The sequence below is a fragment of the Eptatretus burgeri genome, chromosome 9 (genome assembly GCF_056783735.1).
Source record: "Eptatretus burgeri isolate ZD-2024b chromosome 9, Ebu_testis_v1, whole genome shotgun sequence".
NCBI classification, from domain to species: Eukaryota; Metazoa; Chordata; class Myxini; order Myxiniformes; family Myxinidae; genus Eptatretus; species Eptatretus burgeri.
Genome location: NC_140969.1, coordinates 105,154,389 through 105,178,270, shown reverse-complemented (window position 1 = coordinate 105,178,270; position 23,882 = coordinate 105,154,389). Strand labels below are relative to the sequence as shown.

The 23,882-nt window shown below is 43.4% G+C and overlaps 1 protein-coding gene across 13 annotated transcripts in view; it reads left to right on the top strand.

Moving 5' to 3' along the window:
* Window positions 1-23,882, top strand: part of PIK3C3 (phosphatidylinositol 3-kinase catalytic subunit type 3) — a 199,313-nt gene that overhangs the window by 54,606 nt on the left and 120,825 nt on the right. For all 13 annotated transcript variants that reach the window (XR_015061976.1, XM_085896488.1, XM_085896482.1 and 10 more), the window contains 6 exons: window positions 13,222-13,317; window positions 13,780-13,851; window positions 16,305-16,409; window positions 16,819-16,911; window positions 21,039-21,224; window positions 21,817-21,974. Coding sequence is in view for 12 of the 13 variants with exons in the window: in XM_085896488.1 (XP_085752614.1) it covers window positions 13,222-13,317; window positions 13,780-13,851; window positions 16,305-16,409; window positions 16,819-16,911; window positions 21,039-21,224; window positions 21,817-21,974 (710 nt within the window). In the remaining variant the exon portion in view is untranslated. The remainder of the gene's footprint in view (window positions 1-13,221; window positions 13,318-13,779; window positions 13,852-16,304; window positions 16,410-16,818; window positions 16,912-21,038; window positions 21,225-21,816; window positions 21,975-23,882) is intronic.

Below are 23,882 nucleotides of genomic sequence, written 5' to 3'. Positions count from 1 at the left end.
CCATCTTGGATAGAAAAACGCACCTTTACCGATTAACACGAAACTTCACAAACGTGTTCCAATACCCAGTTGGAAGCAGAATCTAAATTTCTGATGTCATAGGTCACATGGTTCGTCAGCCATCTTGGATTGAAAAACAATATCTTCAAACGTCTTTTTCTCTGAAACGGCTGAACAGATCCAGGCGAAACTCGACCACTATGACCGCCTCTCCATGACGAATAAAAAGTTCCCACCCCCTTTGAGGTACGATGCAACGTTTGGCAGCCATATTGGATTGAAGGAAAAATATTAATTAATGTTTACTCTGGTACTACTGCATCAATAAATGTGAAACATCACCTTTATGGTGCAACAGTCATGCGGAATGAGGGTTTGAAATTTCAACGGGATTGGGCCCAGGGTTTGGCAGCCATGTTGGTTTTAAGAAAAATATTAAATAATGTTTTCTCTGGAACTGCTTAACCTAGCGAAGCGAAAATTTGCACTTATCGTCTAGGATTGTGTTTACACATGTGGTGAAAATTATGAGATCACAAGTTACATGGTTTGGCCGCCATCTTGGATTGAAGGATAAATATTAATTAATGTTTACTCTGGAACCACTGCTTCTATATATACGAAACTTCAAATTTCTAATTTAGCCTACATGAGAAACAAAAGTTTAAAATTTCAACCTGATCGGTCACACGGTTTGGCAGCCAGAATTATTTAATTATTTGAATCTGTTCGCCAGTAATAAGGAAATTGAACGCTTTTTGCTGCCCGGTTCGCAGCTCTTCAGTCCCACGCCATATCGAAGCATGCCTCTGTTTGCATCACTCTTCAATAATGTTTTTTCTGGAACCACTTTCCCCATGAATGCGAAACTTTGCGACTGTCATCTGCAGAAAGTCCCATGTTGTATCAAAGGCGGACGGACTGGGTACCCGGTCATCACTGCCAGCAGTTATAAAGTGGCAGTTCTAGTTATTATTATTTTTCTTTTTCCGCCGGCATTTTGCACCCTTTTTCGCTTTAAAAATCATTTTCTCTGGGATACTAAGTCCGATCGACACAAAATTTTCACCACAGTATGTATCTTTTTTGATAGCACAATCACGTTATAATTATGACGTCATTGGTCATGTGGTGCGGGCGCCATCTTGAAAAAAACGATAAACTTTGGACCTCTGTATCTCAGAAACCCTGCAATGGAAAAATTTTTCGTTTGATACATTTTACTAAGCTCCCTATGGGGAACACGTGTGATTTTTCGTGACGTCATAGGTGAAGCGATATACCGGTGAAAATTCGTCAAGTAGAACGCCATATAGGAAAAATCTGAAAAATTCTGAGCATCATCTACGCCAAAAATCACTGACGAAAATGTTTTTCTTGACGTCATCGATGACGTAATTCGGCCGCCATCTTGTTTTTTAGTGTTTTTTTTAAAAAATCTTCTTCTCCAGAACGGCTGTGCAGATTGAGGTGAAACTTTACAGGCACATTCCCCCTGAGGTCCTCTTTCAAGTTTGTTAATTTGTTGTTGATACGTCACATGGTTTGGCGGCCATCTTGAAAAAACCTTAAAACCTTCAAACATCTTCTTCTCCAGAAGCGCTGGTCCAATGAAGGCGAGATTTCAGAACTATATTCGTGAGATGTATGCGATGCAACTTTGTTAATTTCAAAGTGATAGGTCACATGGTTTGGCCGCCATGTTGGATTTAAGAAAATTATTAAATAATGTTTTCTCTGGTATTTCATAAGCCATCGAAGCGAAAATTTGCAAGTGCCTTCCTCCCTCAAGTCTACATACATGGTAAAAATTTTTTACCTCAGAAGTCACATGGTTTGGCGGCCATCTTGGATAGAAAAATAGACTTTATCCGATTTACACGAAACTTCACACACTTGTTCGGGTCGACGATGGAAAGCAGAATTTAAATTTATGATATCATAGGTCACAAGGTTCGGCAGCCATCTTGGATTGAAAATGAATAAATTTTAAAAATCTTCTTCTCCAGAAGGGCAAGACAGATGAAGACGAAACTTCACACATATATTCCCCATGAGGTCCTTTCTCAAGTTTGTTAATTTGTTCTTGATCGGTCACATGGTTTGGCGGCCATCTTGAAAAAACCCTAAAACCTTCAAACATCTTCTTCTCCAGAAGCGCTGGTCGGATGAAGGGCAGATTTCAGAAATATATTCGAGACAGGAAGGCGATATAAGTTTGTTAATTTCGAATTGATAAGTCACATGGTTTGGCCGCCATCTTGGATTTAAGAAAAATATTAAATAATGTTTTCTCTGGAACCGCTTAACCAAACGAATCGAAAATTTGTAATTATCATCGAGAGGGCAGTATGCACGCATGGTAAAAATTATGACGTCAAACGTCACATGGTTTGGCGGCCATCTTGGATAGAAAAACGCACCTTTACCGATTAACACGAAACTTCACAAACGTGTTCCAATACCCAGTTGGAAGCAGAATATAAATTTCTGATGTCATAGGTCACATGGTTCGTCAGCCATCTTGGATTGAAAAACAATATCTTCAAACGTCTTTTTCTCTGAAACGGCTGAACAGATCCAGGCGAAACTCGACCACTATGACCGTGTCTCCATGACGAATAAAAAGTTCCCACCCCCTTTTGAGGTACAATGCAACGTTTGGCAGCCATATTGGATTGAAGGAAAAATATTAATTAATGTTTATTCTGGAACTACTGCATCAATAAATGTGAAACATCAAGTTTATGGTGGAACGCTCATGCGGAATGAGGGTTTGAAATTTCAACGCGATCGGGCCCAGGGTTTGGCAGCCATGTTGGTTTTAAGAAAAATATTAAATAATGTTTTCTCGGGAACTGCTTAACCTGGAGAAGCGAAAATTTGCAGTTATCATCCACCATCCTGTTTGCACACGTGGTGCAAATTATGACATCACAAGTCACATGGTTTGGCCGCCATCTTGGATTGAAGTATAAATATTAATTAATGTTTACTCTGGAACCACTGCCTCTATATATGCGAAACTTCAGATTTATAATTCAGGTGACATGCGAAATAAAAGTTTAAAATTTCAACCTGAACGGTCACGCGGTTTGGGAGCCAGAATTATTTAATTATTTGAATCTGGAAGCCAGTAATAACGAAATTGAATGCTTTGTGCTGCCTGGTTCGTAACTCGTCTGTTCCGCGCCCTCTCGAAGCAGGCCTGTGTTTGTATCACTATTAAATAATGTTTTCTCTGGCACCGCTTATCCGATAAATGCGAAACTTTGCGACTATGATTTAAGTCTCATGTTATATCAGTTGTGTCAAAGGCGGACACTTCTGGGTACCCGGTCATCACTGCCAGCAGTTATAAAGTGGCAGTTCTAGTTATTAGGGTACCCTGTGAGTACAGGGTACCCTATTGTTTTTCTTCTGTTTATTATTACGCATTATTATTATTATTCTTCCGCCGGCATTTTGCACCCTTTTTCGCTTTAAAAATCATTTTCTCTGGAACACTAAGTCCGATCGACAGGAAATTTTCACCATAGTATGTATCTTTTTTGATAGCACAATCACGTTATAATTATGACGTCATTGGTCACGTGGTACGGTCGCCATCTTGAAAAAAGCGATAAACTTTGGACATCTGTATCTCGGAAACCGTGCAATGGAAAAATTTTTCGTTTGATACATTTTACTAAGCTCCCTATGGGGAACACGTGTGATTTTTCGTGACGTCATAGGTGAAGCGATATACCGGTGAAAATTCGTCAAGTAGAACGCCATATGGGAAAAATCTGAAAAATTCTGAGCATCATCTACGCCAAAAATCACTGACGAAAATGTTTTTTTGACGTCATCGATGACGTAATTCGGCCGCCATCTTGTTTTTTAGTGTTTTTTTAAAAAATCTTCTTCTCCAGAACGGCTATGCAGATTAAGGCGAAACTTTACACGCACATTCCCCCTGAGGTCCTCTTTCAAGTTTGTTAATTTGTTGTTGATACGTCACATGGTTTGGCGGCCATCTTGAAAAACCCTAAAACCTTCAAACATCTTCTTCTCCAGAAGCGCTGGTCCCATGAAGGCGAGATTTCACAACTATATTCGGGATATGTATGCGATGCAAGTTTGTTAATTGCAAAGTGATAGGTCACATGGTTTGGCCGCCATGTTGGATTTAAGAAAAATATTAAATAATGTTTTCTCTGGTATTTCATAAGCCATCGAAGCGAAAATTTGCAAGTGCCTTCCTCGCTCAAGTCTGCATACATGTTAAAAATTTTTACCTCAGAAGTCACATGGTTTGGCGGCCATCTTGGATAGAAAAATAGACTTTATCCGATTTACACAAAACTTCACACACTTGTTCGGGTCGACGATGGAAAGCAGAATTTAAATTCATGATATCCTCGGTCACAAGGTTCGGCAGCCATCTTGGATTGAAAATGAATAAATTTTAAAAATCTTCTTCTCCAGAAGGGCAAGACAGATGAAGACGAAACTTCACAGATATATTCCCCATGAGGTCCTTTCTCAAGTTTGTTAATTTGTTTTTGATCGGTCACATGGTTTGGCGGCCATCTTGAAAAAACCCGAAAACCTTCAAACATCTTCTTCTCCAGAAGCGTTGGCCCAATGAAGGGGAGATTTCAGAACTATATTCGGGACAGGAAGGCGATATAAGTTTGTTAATTTCGAATTGATAAGTCACATGGTTTGGCCGCCATCTTGGATTTCAGAAAAATATTAAATAATGTTTTCTCTGGAACCGCTTAACCAAACGAATCGAAAATTTGTAATTATCATCTAGCAGGCAGTATGCACGCTTGGTAAAAATTATGATGTCACACGTCACATGGTTTGGCGGCCATCTTGGATTGAAAAACGCACCTTTACCGATTAACACGAAACTTCACGTACGTGTTCCAATACCCAGTTGGAAGCAGAATATACATTTCTGATGTCATAGGTCACATGGTTCGTCAGCCATCTTGGATTGAAAAACAATATCTTCAAACGTCTTTTTCTCTGAAACGGCTGAACAGATCCAGGCGAAACTCCACCACTATGACCGCCTCTCCATGACGAATAAAAAGTTCCCACCCCCTTTTGAGGTACGATGCAACGTTTGGCAGCCATATTGGATTGAAGGAAAAATATTAATTAATGTTTACTCTGGAACTACTGCATCAATAAATGTGAAACATCAAGTTTATGGTGGAACGCTCATGCGGAATGAGGGTTTGAAATTTCAACGCGATCGGGCCCAGGGTTTGGCAGCCATGTTGGTTTTAAGAAAAATATTAAATAATGTTTTCTCTGGAACTGCTTAACCTGGAGAAGCGAAAATTTGCAGTTATCATCCACCATCGTGTTTGCACACGTGGTGCAAATTATGACATCACAAGTCACATGGTTTGGCCGCCATCTTGGATTGAAGGATAAATATTAATTAATGTTTACTCTGGAACCGCTGCCTCTATATATGCGAAACTTCAGATTTATAATTCAGGTGACATGCGAAATAAAAGTTTAAAATTTCAACCTGATCGGTCACGCGGTTTGGGAGCCAGAATTATTTAATTATTTGAATCTGGAAGCCAGTAATAACGAAATTGAATGCTTTGTGCTGCCCGGTTCGTAACTCATCTGTTCCGTGCCGTCTCGAAGCAGGCCTGTGTTTGTATCACTATTAAATAATGTTTTCTCTGGCACCGCTTATCCTTTCAATGCAAAACTTTGCGACTGTCATCTGCAGAAAGTCCCATGTTGTATCAAAGGCCGACACGTCTGGGTACCCGGTCATCACTGCCAGCAGTTATAAAGTGGCAGTTCTAGTTATTATTATTTTTCCGCCGGCATTTTGCGGCCTGTTTTCACTTTAAAAATCATTTTCTCAGGAACGCAAAGTCCGATCGACACGAAATTTTCACCGTAGTATGTATCTTTTTTGATAGCACAATCACGTTATAATTATGACGTCATTGGTCACGTGGTGCGGGCGCCATCTTGAAAAAAACGATAAACTTTGGACCTCTGTATCTCTGAAATCTTCCAGGGTAAAATTTTTTTCGCTTCATACATTTTAACAAGCTCCCTCTCGGGAACACGTGTGATTTTTCGTGACGTCATCGGTGAAGAGGTATCCCGGTGAAAATTCGTCAAGTAGAACGCCACATGGGAAAAATTTGAAATTTCTTGAGCGTCATCTACACCAAAATTCATCGTAGAAAAAAAAAATTTTGACGTCATCGGTGACGTAATTCGGCCGCCATCTTGTTTTGAAAATTTTTTTTAAAAAAATCTTCTTCTCCAGAACGGCTGTGCAGATTGAGGCGAAACTTTACAGGTATATTCGCCCTGAGGTCCTTTTTCAAGTTTGTTAATTTCTTGTTGGTAGGTCACATGGTTTGGCGGCCATCTTGAAAAAACCCTAAAACCTTCAAACATCTTCTTCTCCAGAAGCGCTGGTCCAATGAAGGCGAGATTTCAGATCTATATTCGTGACATGCATGTGATGCAAGTTTGTTAATTTCGAAGTGATAGGTCACATGGTTTGGCCGCCATGTTGGATTTAAGAAAATTATTAAATAATGTTTTCTCTGGTATTTCATAAGCCATCGAAGCGAAAATTTGCACGTGCCTTCCTCCCTCAAGTCTGCATACATGGTAAAAAATTTTACCTCAGAAGTCACATGGTTTGGCGGCCATCTTGGATAGAAAAATAGACTTTATCCGATTTACACGAAACTTCACACACTTGTTCGGGTCGACGATGGAAAGCAGAATTTAAATTTATGATATCATAGGTCACAAGGTTCGGCAGCCATCTTGGATTGAAAATGAATAAATTTTAAAAATCTTCTTCTCCAGAAGGGCAAGACAGATGAAGACGAAACTTCACACATATATTCCCCATGAGGTCCTTTCTCAAGTTTGTTAATTTGTTCTTGATCGGTCACATGGTTCGGCGGCCATCTTGAAAAAACCCTAAAACCTTCAAACATCTTCTTCTCCAGAAGCGCTGGTCGGATGAAGGGGAGATTTCAGAACTATATTCGGGACAAGTAGGCGATATAAGTTTGTTAATTTCGAATTGATACGTGAGACGGTTTGGCCGCCATCTTGGATTTAAGAAAAATATTAAATAATGTTTTCTCTGGAACCGCTGAACCAAACGAATCGAAAATTTGTAATTATCATCTACCATCGTGTATGCACGCATGGTAAAAATTATGACATCACACGTCACATGGTTTGGTGGCCATCTTGGATAGAAAAACGCACCTTTACCGATTTACACGAAACTTCACAAACGTGTTCCAATACCCAGTTGGAAGCAGAATATAAATTTCTGATGTCATAGGTCACATGGTTCGTCAGCCATCTTGGATTGAAAAACAATATCTTCAAACGTCTTTTTCTCTGAAACGGCTGAACAGATCCAGGCGAAACTCGACCACTATAACCGCGTCTCCATGACGAATAAAAAGTTCCCACCCCCTTTTGAGGTACAATGCAACGTTTGGCAGCCATATTGGATTGAAGGAAAAATATTAATTAATGTTTATTCTGGAACTACTGCATCAATAAATGTGAAACATCAAGTTTATGGTGGAACGCTCATGCGGAATGAGGGTTTGAAATTTCAACGCGATCGGGCCCAGGGTTTGGCAGCCATGTTGGTTTTAAGAAAAATATTAAATAATGTTTTCTCGGGAACTTCTTAACCTGGAGAAGCGAAAATTTGCAGTTATCATCCACCATCCTGTTTGCACACGTGGTGCAAATTATGACATCACAAGTCACATGGTTTGGCCGCCATCTTGGATTGAAGGATAAATATTAATTAATGTTTACTCGAACCGCTGCCTCTATATATGCGAAACTTCAGATTTATAATTCAGGTGACATGTGAAATAAAAGTTTAAAATTTCAACCTGATCGGTCACGCGGTTTGGGAGCCAGAATTATTTAATTATTTGAATCTGGAAGCCAGTAATAACGAAATTGAATGCTTTGTGCTGCCCAGTTCGTAACTCGTCTGTTCCGCGCCCTCTCGAAGCAGGCCTGTGTTTGTATCACCATTAAATAATGTTTTCTCTGGCACCGCTTATCCGATGAATGCGAAACTTTGCGACTATGATTTAAGTCTCATGTTGTATCAGTTGTGTCAAAGGCGGACGGACTGGGTACCCGGTCATCACTGCCAGCAGTTATAAAGTGGCAGTTCTAGTTATGATTGTTGTTGTTGTTGTTGTTGTTATTTGCATCACTTCATGCTATTAGTGTTTTTCAAAATCAAAAATGGAATATAAACAAAAGTTTGAAGATATAACCTGCTCAGACCTTTATCCTTATTTCCTTTTTGCTCCGTGATAGTCATGGACAAAAATATTGTCACCCTTGTGCACTTTTTTCAAATAACTCACAATTTTCTCTCAAAATAAGTTCAAATTGACAAAAGTATTTTGTTTCCACAATTCTTTATTTCACTGTTCGTATAACAGAACCTTTGTTTTTTTATTCAGAAATTAATATATCCTTTTAAATCAGAAAATAGAATGAAATGGCATTGATAAAAGTATGAACACCCTCGACTTAACATTTGGTATCACTGCCTTTGGACAAAATAGCTGCAGTCAAGCGCTTCCTCCAGCCATGAATGATCTTCCTACACCTCTCTACTGGTAGTTTGTTCCACTCTTCATCTGCAAACTGCTCCAGTTCTCCCAGATTTGAAGGGTGCCTTCTCCCAACTGCTGTTTTCAGATCTACCCATAGGTGTTCAATGGGATTTAGATCTGAACTTATTGCTGGCCGCTTCAGAACAGTCCAGTGTTTTATGTTGAATCATTCCTGGGTGCTTTTTGAAGCGTGCTTGGGGTCATTGTCCTGCTGTAAGACACATGACGTTTGATGGAGACCCAGCTTTCTGAAACTGGGTTGAACATTGTGCTCCAAAATGCCTCTTTGGTAATCTCCTGATTTCATGATGTCATGCACACATTCAAGGTGCCCAGTGTCAGAGGCAGCACTGCAACCCCAAAACATCACTGAACATCCTCCATGTTTGACTTCAGGGAAGGTGTTCTTTTCTTTTCTCTAAACATCGAGATTATGTGCTTTACCAAAAATCTCTAATTTGGTCTCATCTGTCCACAGAACATTCTCCCAGAATGATTTTGGCTTGTTCAGGTGTGTTTTGGCAAACTCCAGTCCGGCTTTCTTCTCCCTCTCCCTCTCCCTCTCCCTCTCCCTCTCCCTCTCCGTCTCCCTCTCCCTCTCCCTCTCCCTCTCCCTCTCCCATCCTCTCCCTCTCCCTCTCCCTCTCCCTCTCCCAGCCTCTCCCCCTCCCTCTCCCATCCTCTCCCTCTCCCATCCTCTCCCTCTCCCTCTCCCCCTCCCAGCCACTCCCTCTCCCTCTCCCTCTCCCATCCTCTCCCTCTCCCTCTCCCATCCTCTCCCTCTCCCATCCTCTCCCTCTGCCTCTCCCTCTCCCATCCTCTCCCTCTCCCTCTCCCTCTCCCATCCTCTCCCTCTCCCTCTCCCTCTCCCTCTCCCTCTCCCTCTCCCTCTCCCTCTCCCTCTCCCTCTCCCTCTCCCTCTCGTCCTCTCCCTCTCCCTCTCCCTCTCCCTCTCCCTCTCCCTCTCCCTCTCCCTCTCCCTCTCCCTCTCCCTCTCCCTCTCCCTCTCCCTCTCCCTCTCCCTCTCCCTCTCCCTCTCCCTCTCCCTCTCCGTCCTCTTCCTCTTCCTCTTCCTCTTCCTCTTCCTCTTCCTCGTCCTCGTCCTCGTCCTCGTCCTCGTCCTCGTCCTCGTCCTCGTCCTCGTCCTCGTCCTCGTCCTCGTCCTCGTCCTCGTCCTCGTCCTCTTCCTCTTCCTCGTCCTCTTCCTCGTCCTCGTCCTCGTCCTCTCCCTCTCGTCCTCTCCCTCTCCCTCTCGTCCTCTCCCTCTCCCTCTCGTCCTCTCCCTCTCCCTCTCGTCCTCTCCCTCTCCCTCTCCTCCTCTCCCTCTCCCTCTCGTCCTCTCCCTCTCCCTCTCGTCCTCTCCCTCTCCCTCTCGTCCTCTCCCTCTCGTCCTCGTCCTCGTCCTCGCCCTCTCGTCCTCGTCCTCGTCCTCTCCCTCTCGTCCTCTCCCTCTCGTCCTCTCCCTCTCCCTCTCGTCCTCTCCCTCTCCCTCTCGTCCTCTCCCTCCCCCTCTCGTCCTCTCCCTCTCGTCCTCGTCCTCGTCCTCGTCCTCGCCCTCTCGTCCTCGTCCTCGTCCTCTCCCTCTCGTCCTCGTCCTCGTCCTCTCCCTCTCGTCCTCGTCCTCTCCCTCTCCCTCTCGTCCTCGTCCTCGTCCTCTCCCTCTCGTCCTCGTCCTCGTCCTCTCCCTCTCGTCCTCGTCCTCGTCCTCTCCCTCTCGTCCTCGTCCTCGTCCTCTCCCTCTCGTCCTCGTCCTCGTCCTCTCCCTCTCGTCCTCGTCCTCGTCCTCTCGTCCTCGTCCTCGTCCTCTCCCTCTCGTCCTCGTCCTCGTCCTCTCCCTCTCGTCCTCGTCCTCTCCCTCTCGTCCTCGTCCTCTCCCTCTCGTCCTCGTCCTCTCCCTCTCGTCCTCGTCCTCGTCCTCTCCCTCTCGTCCTCGTCCTCGTCCTCTCCCTCTCGTCCTCGTCCTCGTCCTCTCCCTCTCGTCCTCGTCCTCGTCCTCTCCCTCTCGTCCTCGTCCTCTCCCTCTCGTCCTCGTCCTCTCCCTCTCGTCCTCGTCCTCTCCCTCTCGTCCTCGTCCTCTCCCTCTCGTCCTCGTCCTCTCCCTCTCGTCCTCGTCCTCTCCCTCTCGTCCTCGTCCTCTCCCTCTCGTCCTCGTCCTCTCCCTCTCGTCCTCGTCCTCTCTCTCTCTCTCTCTCGTTCGTCCTCTCTCTCTCTCTCGTTCGTCCTCTCTCTCTCTCTCGTTCGTCCTCTCTCTCTCTCTCGTTCGTCCTCTCTCTCTCTCTCTCTCGTTCGTCCTCTCTCTCTCTCTCGTTCGTCCTCTCTCTCTCTCTCGTTCGTCCTCTCTCTCTCTCTCGTTCGTCCTCTCTCTCTCTCTCGTTCGTCCTCTCTCTCTCTCTCGTTCGTCCTCTCTCTCTCTCTCGTTCGTCCTCTCTCTCTCTCGTTCGTCTCTCTCTCTCTCTCGTTCGTCTCTCTCTCTCTCTCTCGTTCGTCTCTCTCTCTCTCTCTCTCTCTCGTTCGTCTCTCTCTCTCTCTCGTTCGTCTCTCTCTCTCTCACTCGCTCCTCTCTCTCTCTCTCTCTCTCGTTCCTCTCTCTCTCTCTCTCTCTTTCTTTCCTCTCTCTCTCTCTCTCTCTCTCTTTCGTTCGTGTCTCTCTCTCTCTCTCTCTTTCGTTCGTCTCTCTCTCTCTCTCTCTCTCTCTCTCTCTCTCTCTCTCTCTCTCTCTCTTTCGTTCGTCTCTTTCTCTCTCTCTCTCTCTCTCTCTCTCTCTCTCTCTCTTTCGTTCGTCTCTCTCTCTCTCTCTCTCTTTCGTTCGTCTCTCTCTCTCTCTCTCTCTCTCTTTCGTTCGTCTCTCTCTCTCTCTCTCTCTCTTTCGTTCGTCTCTCTCTCTCTCTCTCTCTCTCTCTCTCTTTCGTTCGTCTCTCTCTCTCTCTCTTTCGTTCGTCTCTCTCTCTCTCTCTCTCTCTCTCTCTCTCTTTCGTTCGTCTCTCTCTCTCTCTCTCTCTCTCTCTTTCGTTCGTCTCTCTCTCTCTCTCTCTCTCTTTCGTTCGTCTCTCTCTCTCTCTCTCTTTCGTTCGTCTCTCTCTCTCTCTCTCTCTCTCTCTCTCTCTCTCTCTCTCTCTCTCTCTCTCTCTCTCTCTCTCTCTCTCTCTCTCTCTCTCTCTCTCTCTCTCTCTCTCTCTCTCTCTCTCTCTTTTGACCGTCTCTCTCTCTCTCTCTCTCTCTCTCTCTCTCTCTCTCTCTCTCTCTCTCTCTCTCTCTCTCTCTCTCTCTCTCTCTCTCTCTCTCTCTCTCTCTCTTTCGTCGCTCTCTCTCTCTCTCTCGTCTGTCTGTCTGTCTGTCTGTCTGTCTGTCTGTCTCTCTCTCTCTCTCTCTCTCTCTCTCTCTCTCTCTCTCTCTCTCTCTCTCTCTCTCTCTCTCTTTTCGTCTCTCCGTCTCTCTCTCTCTCTCTCTCTCTCCGTCTCTCTCTCTCTCTCTCTCTCTCTCTCTCTCTCTCTCTCTCTCTCTCTCTCTCTCTCTCTCTCTCTCTCTCTCTCTCTCTCTTTTTTCGTCTCTCCGTCTCTCTCTCTCTCTCTCTCTCTCTCCGTCTCTCTCTCTCTCTCTCTCTCTCTCTCTCTCTGTCTCTCTCTCTCTCTCTCTCTCTCTCTCTCTCTGTCTCTCGTCTCTCGTCTCTCGTCTCTCGTCTCTCGTCTCTCGTCTCTCGTCTCTCTCTCTCTCTCTCTCTCTCTCTCTCTCTCTCTCTCTCTCTCTCTCTCTCTCTCTCTCTCTCTCTCTCTCTCTCTCTCTCTCTCTCTCTCTCTCTTTCTCCAGTGGAGCCCTCCTGGGTCTACTTCCATAGAACCCCCTTTCATTGAGTTGGCAACGGATGGTATGAGTTGAAACGGCCATACCTTGTGTCTGAAGGTCAGCTTGAATCTGTTTGGCAGTTGATCGAGGTACTTTCTCCACTGTTCGAACAATCCTTCACTGCAATCTTCGATCAAATTTTCTCTTGTGGCCACGTCCACGGAGGTTTGCTGCAGTGCCATGGGCCTTAAACTTGCTGATAACATTGTGTAAGGTGGACACAGGAACATCAAGGTCTCTGGAGATGGCTTGTCACCTTGAGATTGTCCATGCTTGGCTACAATCTTGTGTCTGACTTCCTCGGACAATTCTCTGTTTTTCTTTCTTTTCTCCATGCTCATTGTGGAACACACAGTGACACAAAACAGCAGAATGACTCCTTTTCTCTGCTCAAACTGGTTGAATGAGTGATTTTTATATTGCAGGCACCTGCAACCCACCACAGTTGAGTTCAATTCAAAAGTAAAGGAGAATCACCTGCTTGAAATCGAATTATTTCGAACAACTTCTAAAAGGTGCCAATAATGTTGTCCAGGCCATTTTAGGATTTGTGTGTGGAATAAGCTAAGATTTAGTAATTTTTTTTCAGCTTATTCGTTTTGTTCCACTGCAAACCAAAGAAGTAAATCTGTGGACACCAAAATATATTTTTTCACTTCAACAATTTTCTGGAAGAAACGTGCCTTTGTTTGCATTCCAGAGAGAGAAAAGAAATTCCAGCTACATGTACTTGATGGTCGAATTTCCAAGTGTGCGCTATGGTGATGTGGATTACTCGGTTGTTTATTATGAAAAGGTACTCACTTGAGCCATGACGTTACTCCGCTATGACATCATACTTTATTTGCACTTGTTCCTGTCCTTTCTTGCTGATCAATAGCCTTGCACAATTTGTTGTAATTCCCTTGTGTCATGTTATTGTCTTCACGACGAAATGCCAGCTCAGACACATTTTACTTTATCATTTCCTGCTTTCATATCATGCTTGATCACCATGTTACATGCTCAGACTCCTTGCTGTCGCCATACCTGTAACCATCACTTGATATGTCTCTCGTTGATGGTTTATGTTACATTTGGAACATAATTCGTTGATAGCACATTAGGAATTTACCATGGCTATTTTCTTCAGCACTGTGGCACTTTTGTCCTGCAATTCTGCACATCCTTGTAGTTTAAACCTTCAGTATTGTTATTGTAATGACTTGGTAAATTCATTGTTTTGTATCAATGAGCCTGCCTTGCATGTTGCTGGCAGGAAGGTGATGAGACCATTGAGATTCTTCTCAGTCCAGAGATTGTGAAGGTATCAGATCCGCAGTTGGGCAAGGTATGTTATTTTATTTATTTATTTATTTTTTCTGAACATAATCTTTTTCTTATTTTTTTCCCCATCTCACGTGCTCTTCCAAGGAACTTCAACATAGGAGGAGGCCATTAGGTCCATCAAAGCCCATACGATGGTTGCCAACATATGGTTGTTTGTCCATGATCCATCCTTTTTTATTTTTTAATGCTGAGCATCAACCAAGGAATCGGCACATACCATTTTTAGTCTTCGGTATGACTTGGCCGGGGTTCGAACCTCTGACTGCTCCAGACTTAGAGCAGATACTCTTCCCATCACTCGACCGAGTTTGGGTTCCTTCTTTTGAGTTTCTTCTCTGTCCACAAAATACACATTAACAGGAGCATCCATTTTGTGACTCCCCCCCCCCCCCTTGAAATTTGTCCTTGGCTACCACATTAAACATTGCTCACGAGCAGTATGATTTGACCGAGGGTGAGGCCGTTTATTCCAGATACGTGAAACAGGCTGAACCCATGCCTGCAGAAAACATTTGTTTTGGGACACTGGATGCATTTTCCATTCAATTATCGTGCAACTTTGAAGTTGGTTTCATCGTTGCCGCCGTCGTTGTCGTCATCATCATACGGCCGTTTCCATGCTTGCATGTGTAAGCCGTGGTTCACCGAATGGTTGCTTTCCAGGCTGCATGATCCCTTGCTTGGCCTTTAACCCTAAGATCATCTCTCAGCAACACATCCCATATTTTCCTCGGATGGCCTTTAGCTCTCCTTCCATTCACATTCATATTTATACACCTCCTCACACAACTACCCACCCACATCCTTTCCACATGTCTGAACCATCTCAACCTACCCCTACGCATTACCTCGCTGATGCTTTCTATACCTAACCTATCTCTTAATTCCACATTTGATTTCCTATCCTTCAGTGTCGCATCACACATCCACCTAAGCATTCTCATTTCATTTCGTTCATCCTCCTTTTTTCATCACCCATGTTTCACTGCCACACAACATCACGTTTCTAACACAAGCTGCATAAAGTTTTTCCTTTTAATCTGAGAGAGGTCCCTTTTGATGTCAATCGGGATAACAACTCCCTAAACTTCCTCCAGCCACTCCTAATTCTTTCATTCACTGCTGCCTCCACACCACAACCTGCTCTAATCATGTCACCAAGGCAACAGAATTTATCGACACATTCCAGAGATATATCCCCATAAAGTAACCCTCCCACTCTCACTGGAGTCACTTGTTTACCTGCGCATACAGCACATTTGAAGTCAGGAACCACCTGCAGTCTAACCCTGATGCTACGACACCTCTTGTGCACCCAGCAGTTGCAGAATTTATGCAATACTGAATTACTACCTCCACTTTTCTACAGACAGCACACGGCCACCTCCCTCTTATTTTCCACACTTCATTCTCCCACACCACTAATCGGTACTTTCGTTACACACATTTCTTATTTCGTCAACTTGGTTGTGGTTTGAATTGGCGCAAGTACAAGCACATCTCTACACGAGCCACTAGAGTTGGTTAGAATCCAATTTTTCCAAGCCCAAATCAAAAGAACCAGGAAAAGGCAGGAATCCTGAATCGATTTCGTGCAATTTTCCAGTAATTCCTGGGAAACTATTTACACGGAAGCAACACCAACTTGGGCTCTATCTAACTTCTGGATGCTGTGCTGTGTACAGCACATAAGCATTCAGAGTACAGTAGCGATGTCCAGGATATTGTACCACATGACCATCGACCACCTTCTGGTTTGTCGTTTGCAAGAATAGGTACAAACAATGCATTTGTTCCATTACATCGATGCCCCCTTTTGTGCTGTTTTAGTATGTAACCCTCCCCCTCCCACCCTGTGAGTTTCACATTATTTATCACGACCACCCTGTGAGCCAGGCTCATGAGGTAATCAGGCAACCAAACTGTAACTCAGGTTCTCCCAGACCCGAGGACTGCAGAGGAAAGGTAGGTAGTGTAATGAATTAAACTTTTCCTTCGAACCTGAATTAATTTTTTTTTAATATTTATACCACTGAATGATTTGTATCTAAATCATGGGATCACACAAAGAGGCTCGTGCAAAGATAAAAAAGTTATATAACATCGTTATAGCAAAACAAAAATGCTAGGTCTCCCAGACCCAGCCCTGCATCCAAGGGTGACACTTTGTATGCAATCAACATTGGGGACGCATGAAGTATGTAACGCTTTTTTGGATTTGATCCCCGGTTCATGCCTTAGGATGTGGGGACTTGGGTTCACAGGGGTAAAAAAAAACGGGAAAAAGAAATTTTAACTCAAAATTTGATATTGGGTCATTCCTGGTGGAACCTTTTTGCCATCTTTCACTTTGTTTTAGGTGGGAAGCGTGGGGATTTGCGATGGCATGCCATCGACTTCGGTGTAGTTTATGCTTTTATTCAAATGTACTTGGTATGTTTCTGTGCTCGACAGGAAAACCTTGTTGAAAGCAAACACCACAAGCTTGCCCGCAGTCTCCGTTCTGGCCCTTCTGACCATGATCTCAAGCCTAATGCTGCCACGCGTGACCAGCTCAATGTACGGCCTGCACATTCACCCAAATCATGTCAATGATTTTAATCTTTTTATCATAACCCTTTTTGTTTTTTTACCCTCGCCAGAGGAGAGAGCGTTGCATTTGGGTCCGTTTGTTTGTCTGTCTGTTTGTTCGCACAGAACGTGAGTGTTTGTATGAATTACATTCGACCCTTTGTTACCCCTTTAAACTCTTCAGACCCTTTCCAACCTCGAAGATTCTGAGACTCCTTTCTACCCTTTAGACATTCACACCTTTCAGACCTTTTCATACCTTGTGGACCCCTTTGACCTTTAGACTCTTTTTAGACATTTTAAGACCCTTTAGACCCCTTCAGACAATTTCAACGCTTTTGACCTTAAATTACAATCTTTCGGGGACCATTACCAAAGCATTATTGATTGTCTGTAGGTCATTGTTGGTTATCCACCAACTAAACAGCTGACTTCTGAAGAGCAAGATTTGGTGTGGAAATTCCGATATTACCTGACCAACCAGGAAAAGGTAAGTGTTTGTTCCTTTCAGATTTTATTTTTTTTTGATTCAGTTTTAGGGAGATATTATTATGATGCTTTATCATTATGCCAGGTGGCTGGCTTAAGATCTTAGGGTCTTGTGTTTGATCCCCCGTCGAGCCGTTGAATTGACCACCAGGAGGGTTAAATCAGCCTGCCATCCTTCAGTGGTCAGCCAAATGAGTACCAGCCTACTGGTAACAGTGGTGCTGCATCAGCGGCACAACCACACTTTCAGAAATGATGCAACCAGCAGCCAAAGGCTGCATACAAAACAGCGTTATGCCAGAGTATTGAATAATTTCCATTCCTTATTTAAACATCGAAACAAATTCCACATGATTATCTGGATATTGAAGCGGTTCCGAAACAACAATATCCATCAGGAAGAATGATTGAGGGCAAAGAAAGCATGAACAAGAACAAATAAATCTGTGACCCAGATTCGAATCCCATAGAGTGTGCTGAGTTCATTGGACACTGATGTCCTTGTTGTTCATTTACACAAAGCGTACTGAAGGTACCTTTTGTCATTTTGGAAATGGATGTTTGTAATACGCTTTACATGTTCTCCACAACATTTGTATTGTTTACACTCTACTCTGTCTCCACAATCCGATCCGATCCTGCTGCTCAACAACAGTCCCGATGTGTCTGGCCAGCATTTTTCATAAAATTTCTCCACATTTGATGTCAATATGGATTCGGCTCATGTGCTTTTAAAAATCGGACCACCGGACCTGTAGCTTATCTGGGCCCTGGCTTAATGTTGCAACCCAAATTTGGTGCCATTCTAACTGGTGGGTCTGGAGAGGAAGATTTTTTAAAGGAATTTAAATGATTTTCCCAAAAATGTACTAATTCCACCATCTTGACACACTTCCGGCCACCTGATCAGCATGATCTCCACAATTTAACATCCCTACCCTGGCCTAAAGTGGTAAACCAATTTTTTTTAGCATTCCGACTGGTTGGTCTGGAGAAGAAGATTTTTGAAGGAATTTACACAATTTTCCCCAAAATTGATGAAGATGACCATTTTGATCTATTTAAAGTGACGTGACTAAAACAAGCTTTGCAATCTCTGTTACCAGTCAGGAGCGGAATGTTGCTGCCAAATTTCACCTGAATCAGCTCAGCGAGTTTGGCCGGAGAAGTCGAAATAGAAGTCGGATGGGCGGACGGACGGATGGTGCACGATGACTTAATTTGATCTGGAATTCCAATTCCAGAGAAGCTAAAAATCTACTCCATTGCTCTTGCACATCCTCTCTCTGCCATTTTCACCCTGTCATTTTAGGTCATCTTCCATCTGCTTGGAAATCCACCAACATCACTGTATCACATAAAACAGCTGCAAATCTGATCCCCTCAACCACAGACCTATCATCTTACTGCTAATCATAAGCAAGTTCTTGGAATCTATCATCACATTTGATATGAAATCCTTCATTTTCTCCAACAACCTCATCTCAGATCATCAATTTGGTTTTTGGACCAGGTCACTCCATTTGGACATGCTGCTTCGACTCACCCAACAATGGATGGAGGCCCTCAATATCAGAAATTAGATCAGGGCCGCCTGCAATTTATCCTGCAAATTTATCTCGTGCTTTTGATACAGTTTGATATCCTGCCTTACTCTCCAAACTTTCTGTCGATTGCATCTAAGGCCAACTTCATACATGGCTGACTGACTTCCTCCACTCTCGTAGCCAACATCTGGCACTCAACGGAATCCTTTCATCTCCTCTCCCTGTCAAGGCTGGAGTGGCCCAAGGCAGTGTTCTGGGTCTGGGCGTATTCATTTTTATTTTTATATACATCGTTGAGACTCATGGAAGAGGCAGTACACTGAATGGATCAGGAGGTAACCGACAAAAACGGGACACAAAACACGCTAGTTGGATACAGGAGACTCCAAGGAGGGAAAACTGGAAAATTGGAAGGAGGAGGTATTTGGGTTAGGGTTAACAATGGTATAAAACATCATGGTTATTGATTGAGGATGATCTAACATGGTGGCTGGTTTGACTGGCTGGTTTGTCCCACTCAGTACAGTATTGGGGTGGATAGAACCGTGGTTTGGCCTGGGGTGACTGAATCAGTCGGCTGTTGCGGCCGCTTTGACGCAGTTCGCCGGGATTCATGCCAGGAGACCGGAACGGCTCGACGGCCGTAACAATATTTATTGTCTGTCTTCCCAAACCAAATCCAAACATTCATCGATATTGATTCATCCACTACAAGTGTGTGTGTGTGTGTGTGTGTGTGTGTGTGTGTGTGTGTGTGTGTGTGTGTGTGTGTGTGTGTGTGTGTGTGTGTGTGTGTGTGTGTGTGTGTGTGTGTGTGTGTGGTTTTTTTGTGGAGTTCTATTAGAGGGTTCTGATGTGGAATTTGATGCACCAAAATGATCCTCATAACCTCCTGAGTTGATTGGGCTAATTAACTACAAAAAAATCCATTAGAATTCCCATGTTTTAAACGCACGCCATGTTAAGGTATACAAAGCAGTTTAACATGTCCTTCTACCACAGTGTGGCATTGTAATTATAAAATAAATAACAAAAACAATGATAACATTGTTCCAAAACATATATTAATTAATACGAATAATATTTACAACAATAATAAGAATAGTGGTGTCATATGGCAAAAATAATAATGAACATGTGATCCCCACGCGAGCCGCAAGCACATCTGGGCTCGGTTAAAGAGAAGCTAATGCTCAAGCAGTACAGCAGCCGGGTCTGCAACAAGGCTGTGAAGATGAATGAAAATTTGATGCCTCGGACCAACGGGCCCACGAGTTGCATTAAAAACAATCGCCGCAGCTTAGACGATTGAAATTGTTTTTGGAAATGTATGTACAAGTGAGTTTGGAAAAACAACCCCAATGGCCCTGGGAAACTCCTGCAAATTTGGTCTTCCAAGGCTGTGTGAGCCGTGTAATTATTATGGCCAGTTTATTGAGTGCTCTTTTGCTCAAACTGGAACTTACAGAAGATGATAATTGAGATTTATCTATCTTCCTATCTATATCTATTGCTGTGGCAGTGAGGGTGCAAGGGGGTGGGAGGGGTGGGGGATGGGCTATTAACAAATTTTTGAGATGATTATCAGTCTACAGAAAGAGAATGTGTCTGTTTTTATATAACGAGTCTCTACTATATGTCACAAAGTAGGCATTTCACAAAATTCCATTTCCTTATTTATTTATTTTTCCTCTTCTAACTCTTTAAGTTCTTAAGTCTTGCCAGGTACTACCACTATTACTTCAACAACTGCAGTTAGTCCCACTTCATTGTGGAGTCAGCTGTGGTGGAAGTTATGGACCAAATCTTTTTCATGAACTGGCTGATTAGGCCTGACATTCAACTGGGGCTGATTTGGGCAGGAATTTATAATTTGTTCAGGGTGCTGGCAGTAACTCACCCATTCTTTACATGTGACACCATGGGATCTTTAACGTCCACTAAACGAATGCTCGCAGATCAGATGGGACACCCAGCGAACATCCATCGGAGTGACGACGCACTTTGTGGTACAACGTTCTTCCTTTGAAGCAGAAATCCAACAGTTTATCATCAGGCTGACAATCAAACTCAGCTTGGACAGCTAAAAACTGTTTGTGCTATCTCTGCACCATCCTCTTGGAATCTCTTACTTGGCGGACGTTTAATATTTATATTTGTTTGAAGATGATGTGACACTCGAGTGACAAATCAGAGCAGTTGTTTTTGTAGGTTCAGTTGTTTTAAATGCTCATCTTTATTGCATCGGGTTAGTGCATTGTTGATAATTTGTTGGATCTGCTGGCATCTCCACAATCCGTATGACGTTTTGTTCGATCGACTCGGATCATGCGATGTTCATATCATACTTTCGCTGTGGATTTTTACCATATGATGGTATCGGGAGGTTGTTGTTAATTCTTCATTTTTCTCGAATGAGAAGCAGTAAATGTATTGACAATGAATGAGTAAAATGAGTGGATCGTTTTTCATTTTTGAGTCACAGTTTGTAATCTTATCTTTTCTTCCACCTGGAAATTTCCTTTTGCTATAATTGCACATGATGTCATTCGTGTTTTTTATTTTTTTTAATATCTTATAGGCACTAACAAAGTTCCTGAAGTGTGTAAACTGGTCACGGGCTCAAGAAGCCAAGCAGGCTGTGGAACTACTTGCCCGCTGGAAGCCTATGGATGTTGAAGATGCGTTGGAACTTCTCTCTCCACGGTACTCTAACACAAGTGTGCGCCGCTATGCTGTTACACGACTGCAGCAAGCAGACGATGAGGTAACATTTGTCACTTTGAGCTTCTTGTTTTACTTGCATGTCAAATTTGGTTGACCAGCAAGTTGCCCCTGCCCACATGGAATTCCAAAGAAAATAGGGATGGAGCTCCGGCAAAAATTCAAATGGCATCTTCTGTCATCGAGCTGACAAGCTGGGAGCAACAATTCACATTTATTGCCACTTCTGATGCAATTTAAATGCTCTAGTGGTGGTGAGGTGCTCCATTTGAAAATGTTTGTTTGATATATGTGGCTTTTTGATGCCTGGGGTAGGATTTCTACCTGTTTGGTGTCATTGGTGTCCCACGGTGAATAAAAATTTATAATGGTGTCACAGCCAGTGACCAATTGCAAATTAATAGTAGGATTTCTACCTATTTTTTTTTTTTGAGCTCCTTTTATATTGATGATGAAGAACGATCTTGATCTTTGAATCTACTTTCCTGTACAGGTTGGCATTATGAGCTGAGCACTTTCATCCAATAAAGGATGATTGCTTGCAATGATTTCCATTGTTGAGAGAAAGGAAATGTTCAATGTACCCGATCAGAGTGATTATGATTAAAATGGAACACTTTGTTTTTGCCTCACAGGATCTGCTGATGTATTTATTACAACTTGTTCAAGCTCTGAAGTATGAAAACTATGAGGAGATAAAAGCTGGTCTGGAGCCCAGCAGGAAGGAGAGCGGTCAGACGGTCATGGCGGAGACCGCTCCAGCCCCAGCTGTAAAGGAAAGCGATCAGGATAAGTAAGAGATCATCATGTCCCTGCCGAATGTTGAAAGAATAACACGATAACCTGTTGGTGTTGTTGGATTCCTGCAGGAATAATTGAGGCTTATATCCTCATTTTGTTTCTATTTTTTGTGTTGAATGATAAATACAATGAATTAATATAATTAATTCACTTTTCTGTACATTTCACATAGATTCTTAATCTTATCATGCATTGCCACTCATTCAATAACTTGCAATGTGATACTATTCATTCAAGAACAGTCATTTAATAATCATGGTCATACCAGTTTTGAGTTGATCTTGTGTCATGGTAAATTCAGAAGTTTCAGCAAGAGCTTTTGAGAATATAGCAAGCTCATAGGTGGAAGGGATAATGCTGTTCCAACTTTTTTCTTGAGTTTTTCATGCTTGAGTATTGACAAGTCAATCCACAACAAAAAAAAAACCAAACAAATTCCATCAAAAAATTAGTAAGGAAGTACAGTACAGTAAACCCTTAAATATCGCGGGAGTTAAGTTTGTGGAAAATACTGAGAAAAGCAAAACTACGAATGTTAGAACTGAGGGCCTATGGGAAAGAGGGTGTTGTGTTCCTGGGCTTCAAGGAAATGCAGAGGCAGTTGGTCGGCAGCCAAAAATAAACTTATCACAATTTAAATAAACATTTTAATTTTTATACAGGATCTACGGCTCGTAATGGAGCTGCTACACACACACACACACACACACACACACACACACACACACACACACACACACACACACACACACACACACACACACACACACACACACACACACACACACACACACACACACACACACGGACATACACACGTGGACATACAGACGAGACAACACAGGCCTATGAGACGAGATAAACACAGCCACTGAGTTTGGGAGAAGTGCCGTCACTTCTTGGGGCATTCTCAGTATCACCAATGACGTCACAACAATGGCACCACTTTCTCAACACACTCAGTGGGGTATGGCTCAGCCGACCTCCCAGACTCAGAGCGGATGCGTAGTTTCGGCACCATCACCACCTCCTCATCACGCTCTTCACTCGAGCTTATGAGCTCTTCCAGATCTTCCTGCGTTAACTCCTCTTGGTGGGATACAAGGAGTTCCTCCACCTCTTTCTCTTGGACATCTTCAAAGCCCTCTCCTCTAACATCACTTGCCAACTTCACAATCCACTGAGGGGAAGCCCTTGAAGTTGTGCACTGCCTCACTCCACAACTTCCTCTAACATGCATTCCATGGCGGAGGCTTAATCTTTTCAAAACGATCCGTAATGTTATTAATAGTCAGTGTTGTCATAATTTTTCCAGCAATCAGTGATTGTCAAAGAAGTGTCTGTCCATCTGGTTCATTATGTGCTGCGGGTGTAGTTTGACTTGAACATCGCAATGAGACCTCGGTTCACTGGCTGGAGGAGGGAGGTCACGTTGGGAGGTAAGACGACGACCTCCCAATTGGGATGAGCAAACTGCAGGCTTTCTCGGTGACCTGGCATATTATGCAAGATAAGTAGAACCTTGAACGCAAGGTTTTTTGACCCCAGGTAGTTTTACACCTCATGGACGAAACAGTTGTTTTTCAGTCCATGAACGTTGTGGCAGTCACCTACGCTCTCCTGTTGGCACGCCAGAATACCGGGAGTTGGCTCTTGTTCTACACTTTGAGGTTGCCGGGGTTCAGCACTCGGTACAGCAGCATCGGCTTTATGACGAAGTCTCCTCCTGCATTGTCACGTAAGAGAAGGGTAAGACAATGCTCAGCCACCTTGAATCTCAAAGCAGATCGAAAGGCTTCTGGTGCGAGATATACACCGACTTGGACACAAACCATGAATCACAACTCTGCTAAAAAAACAAACAAACTGCGAACGGTTAAAATTAGCCCCACAATAACTA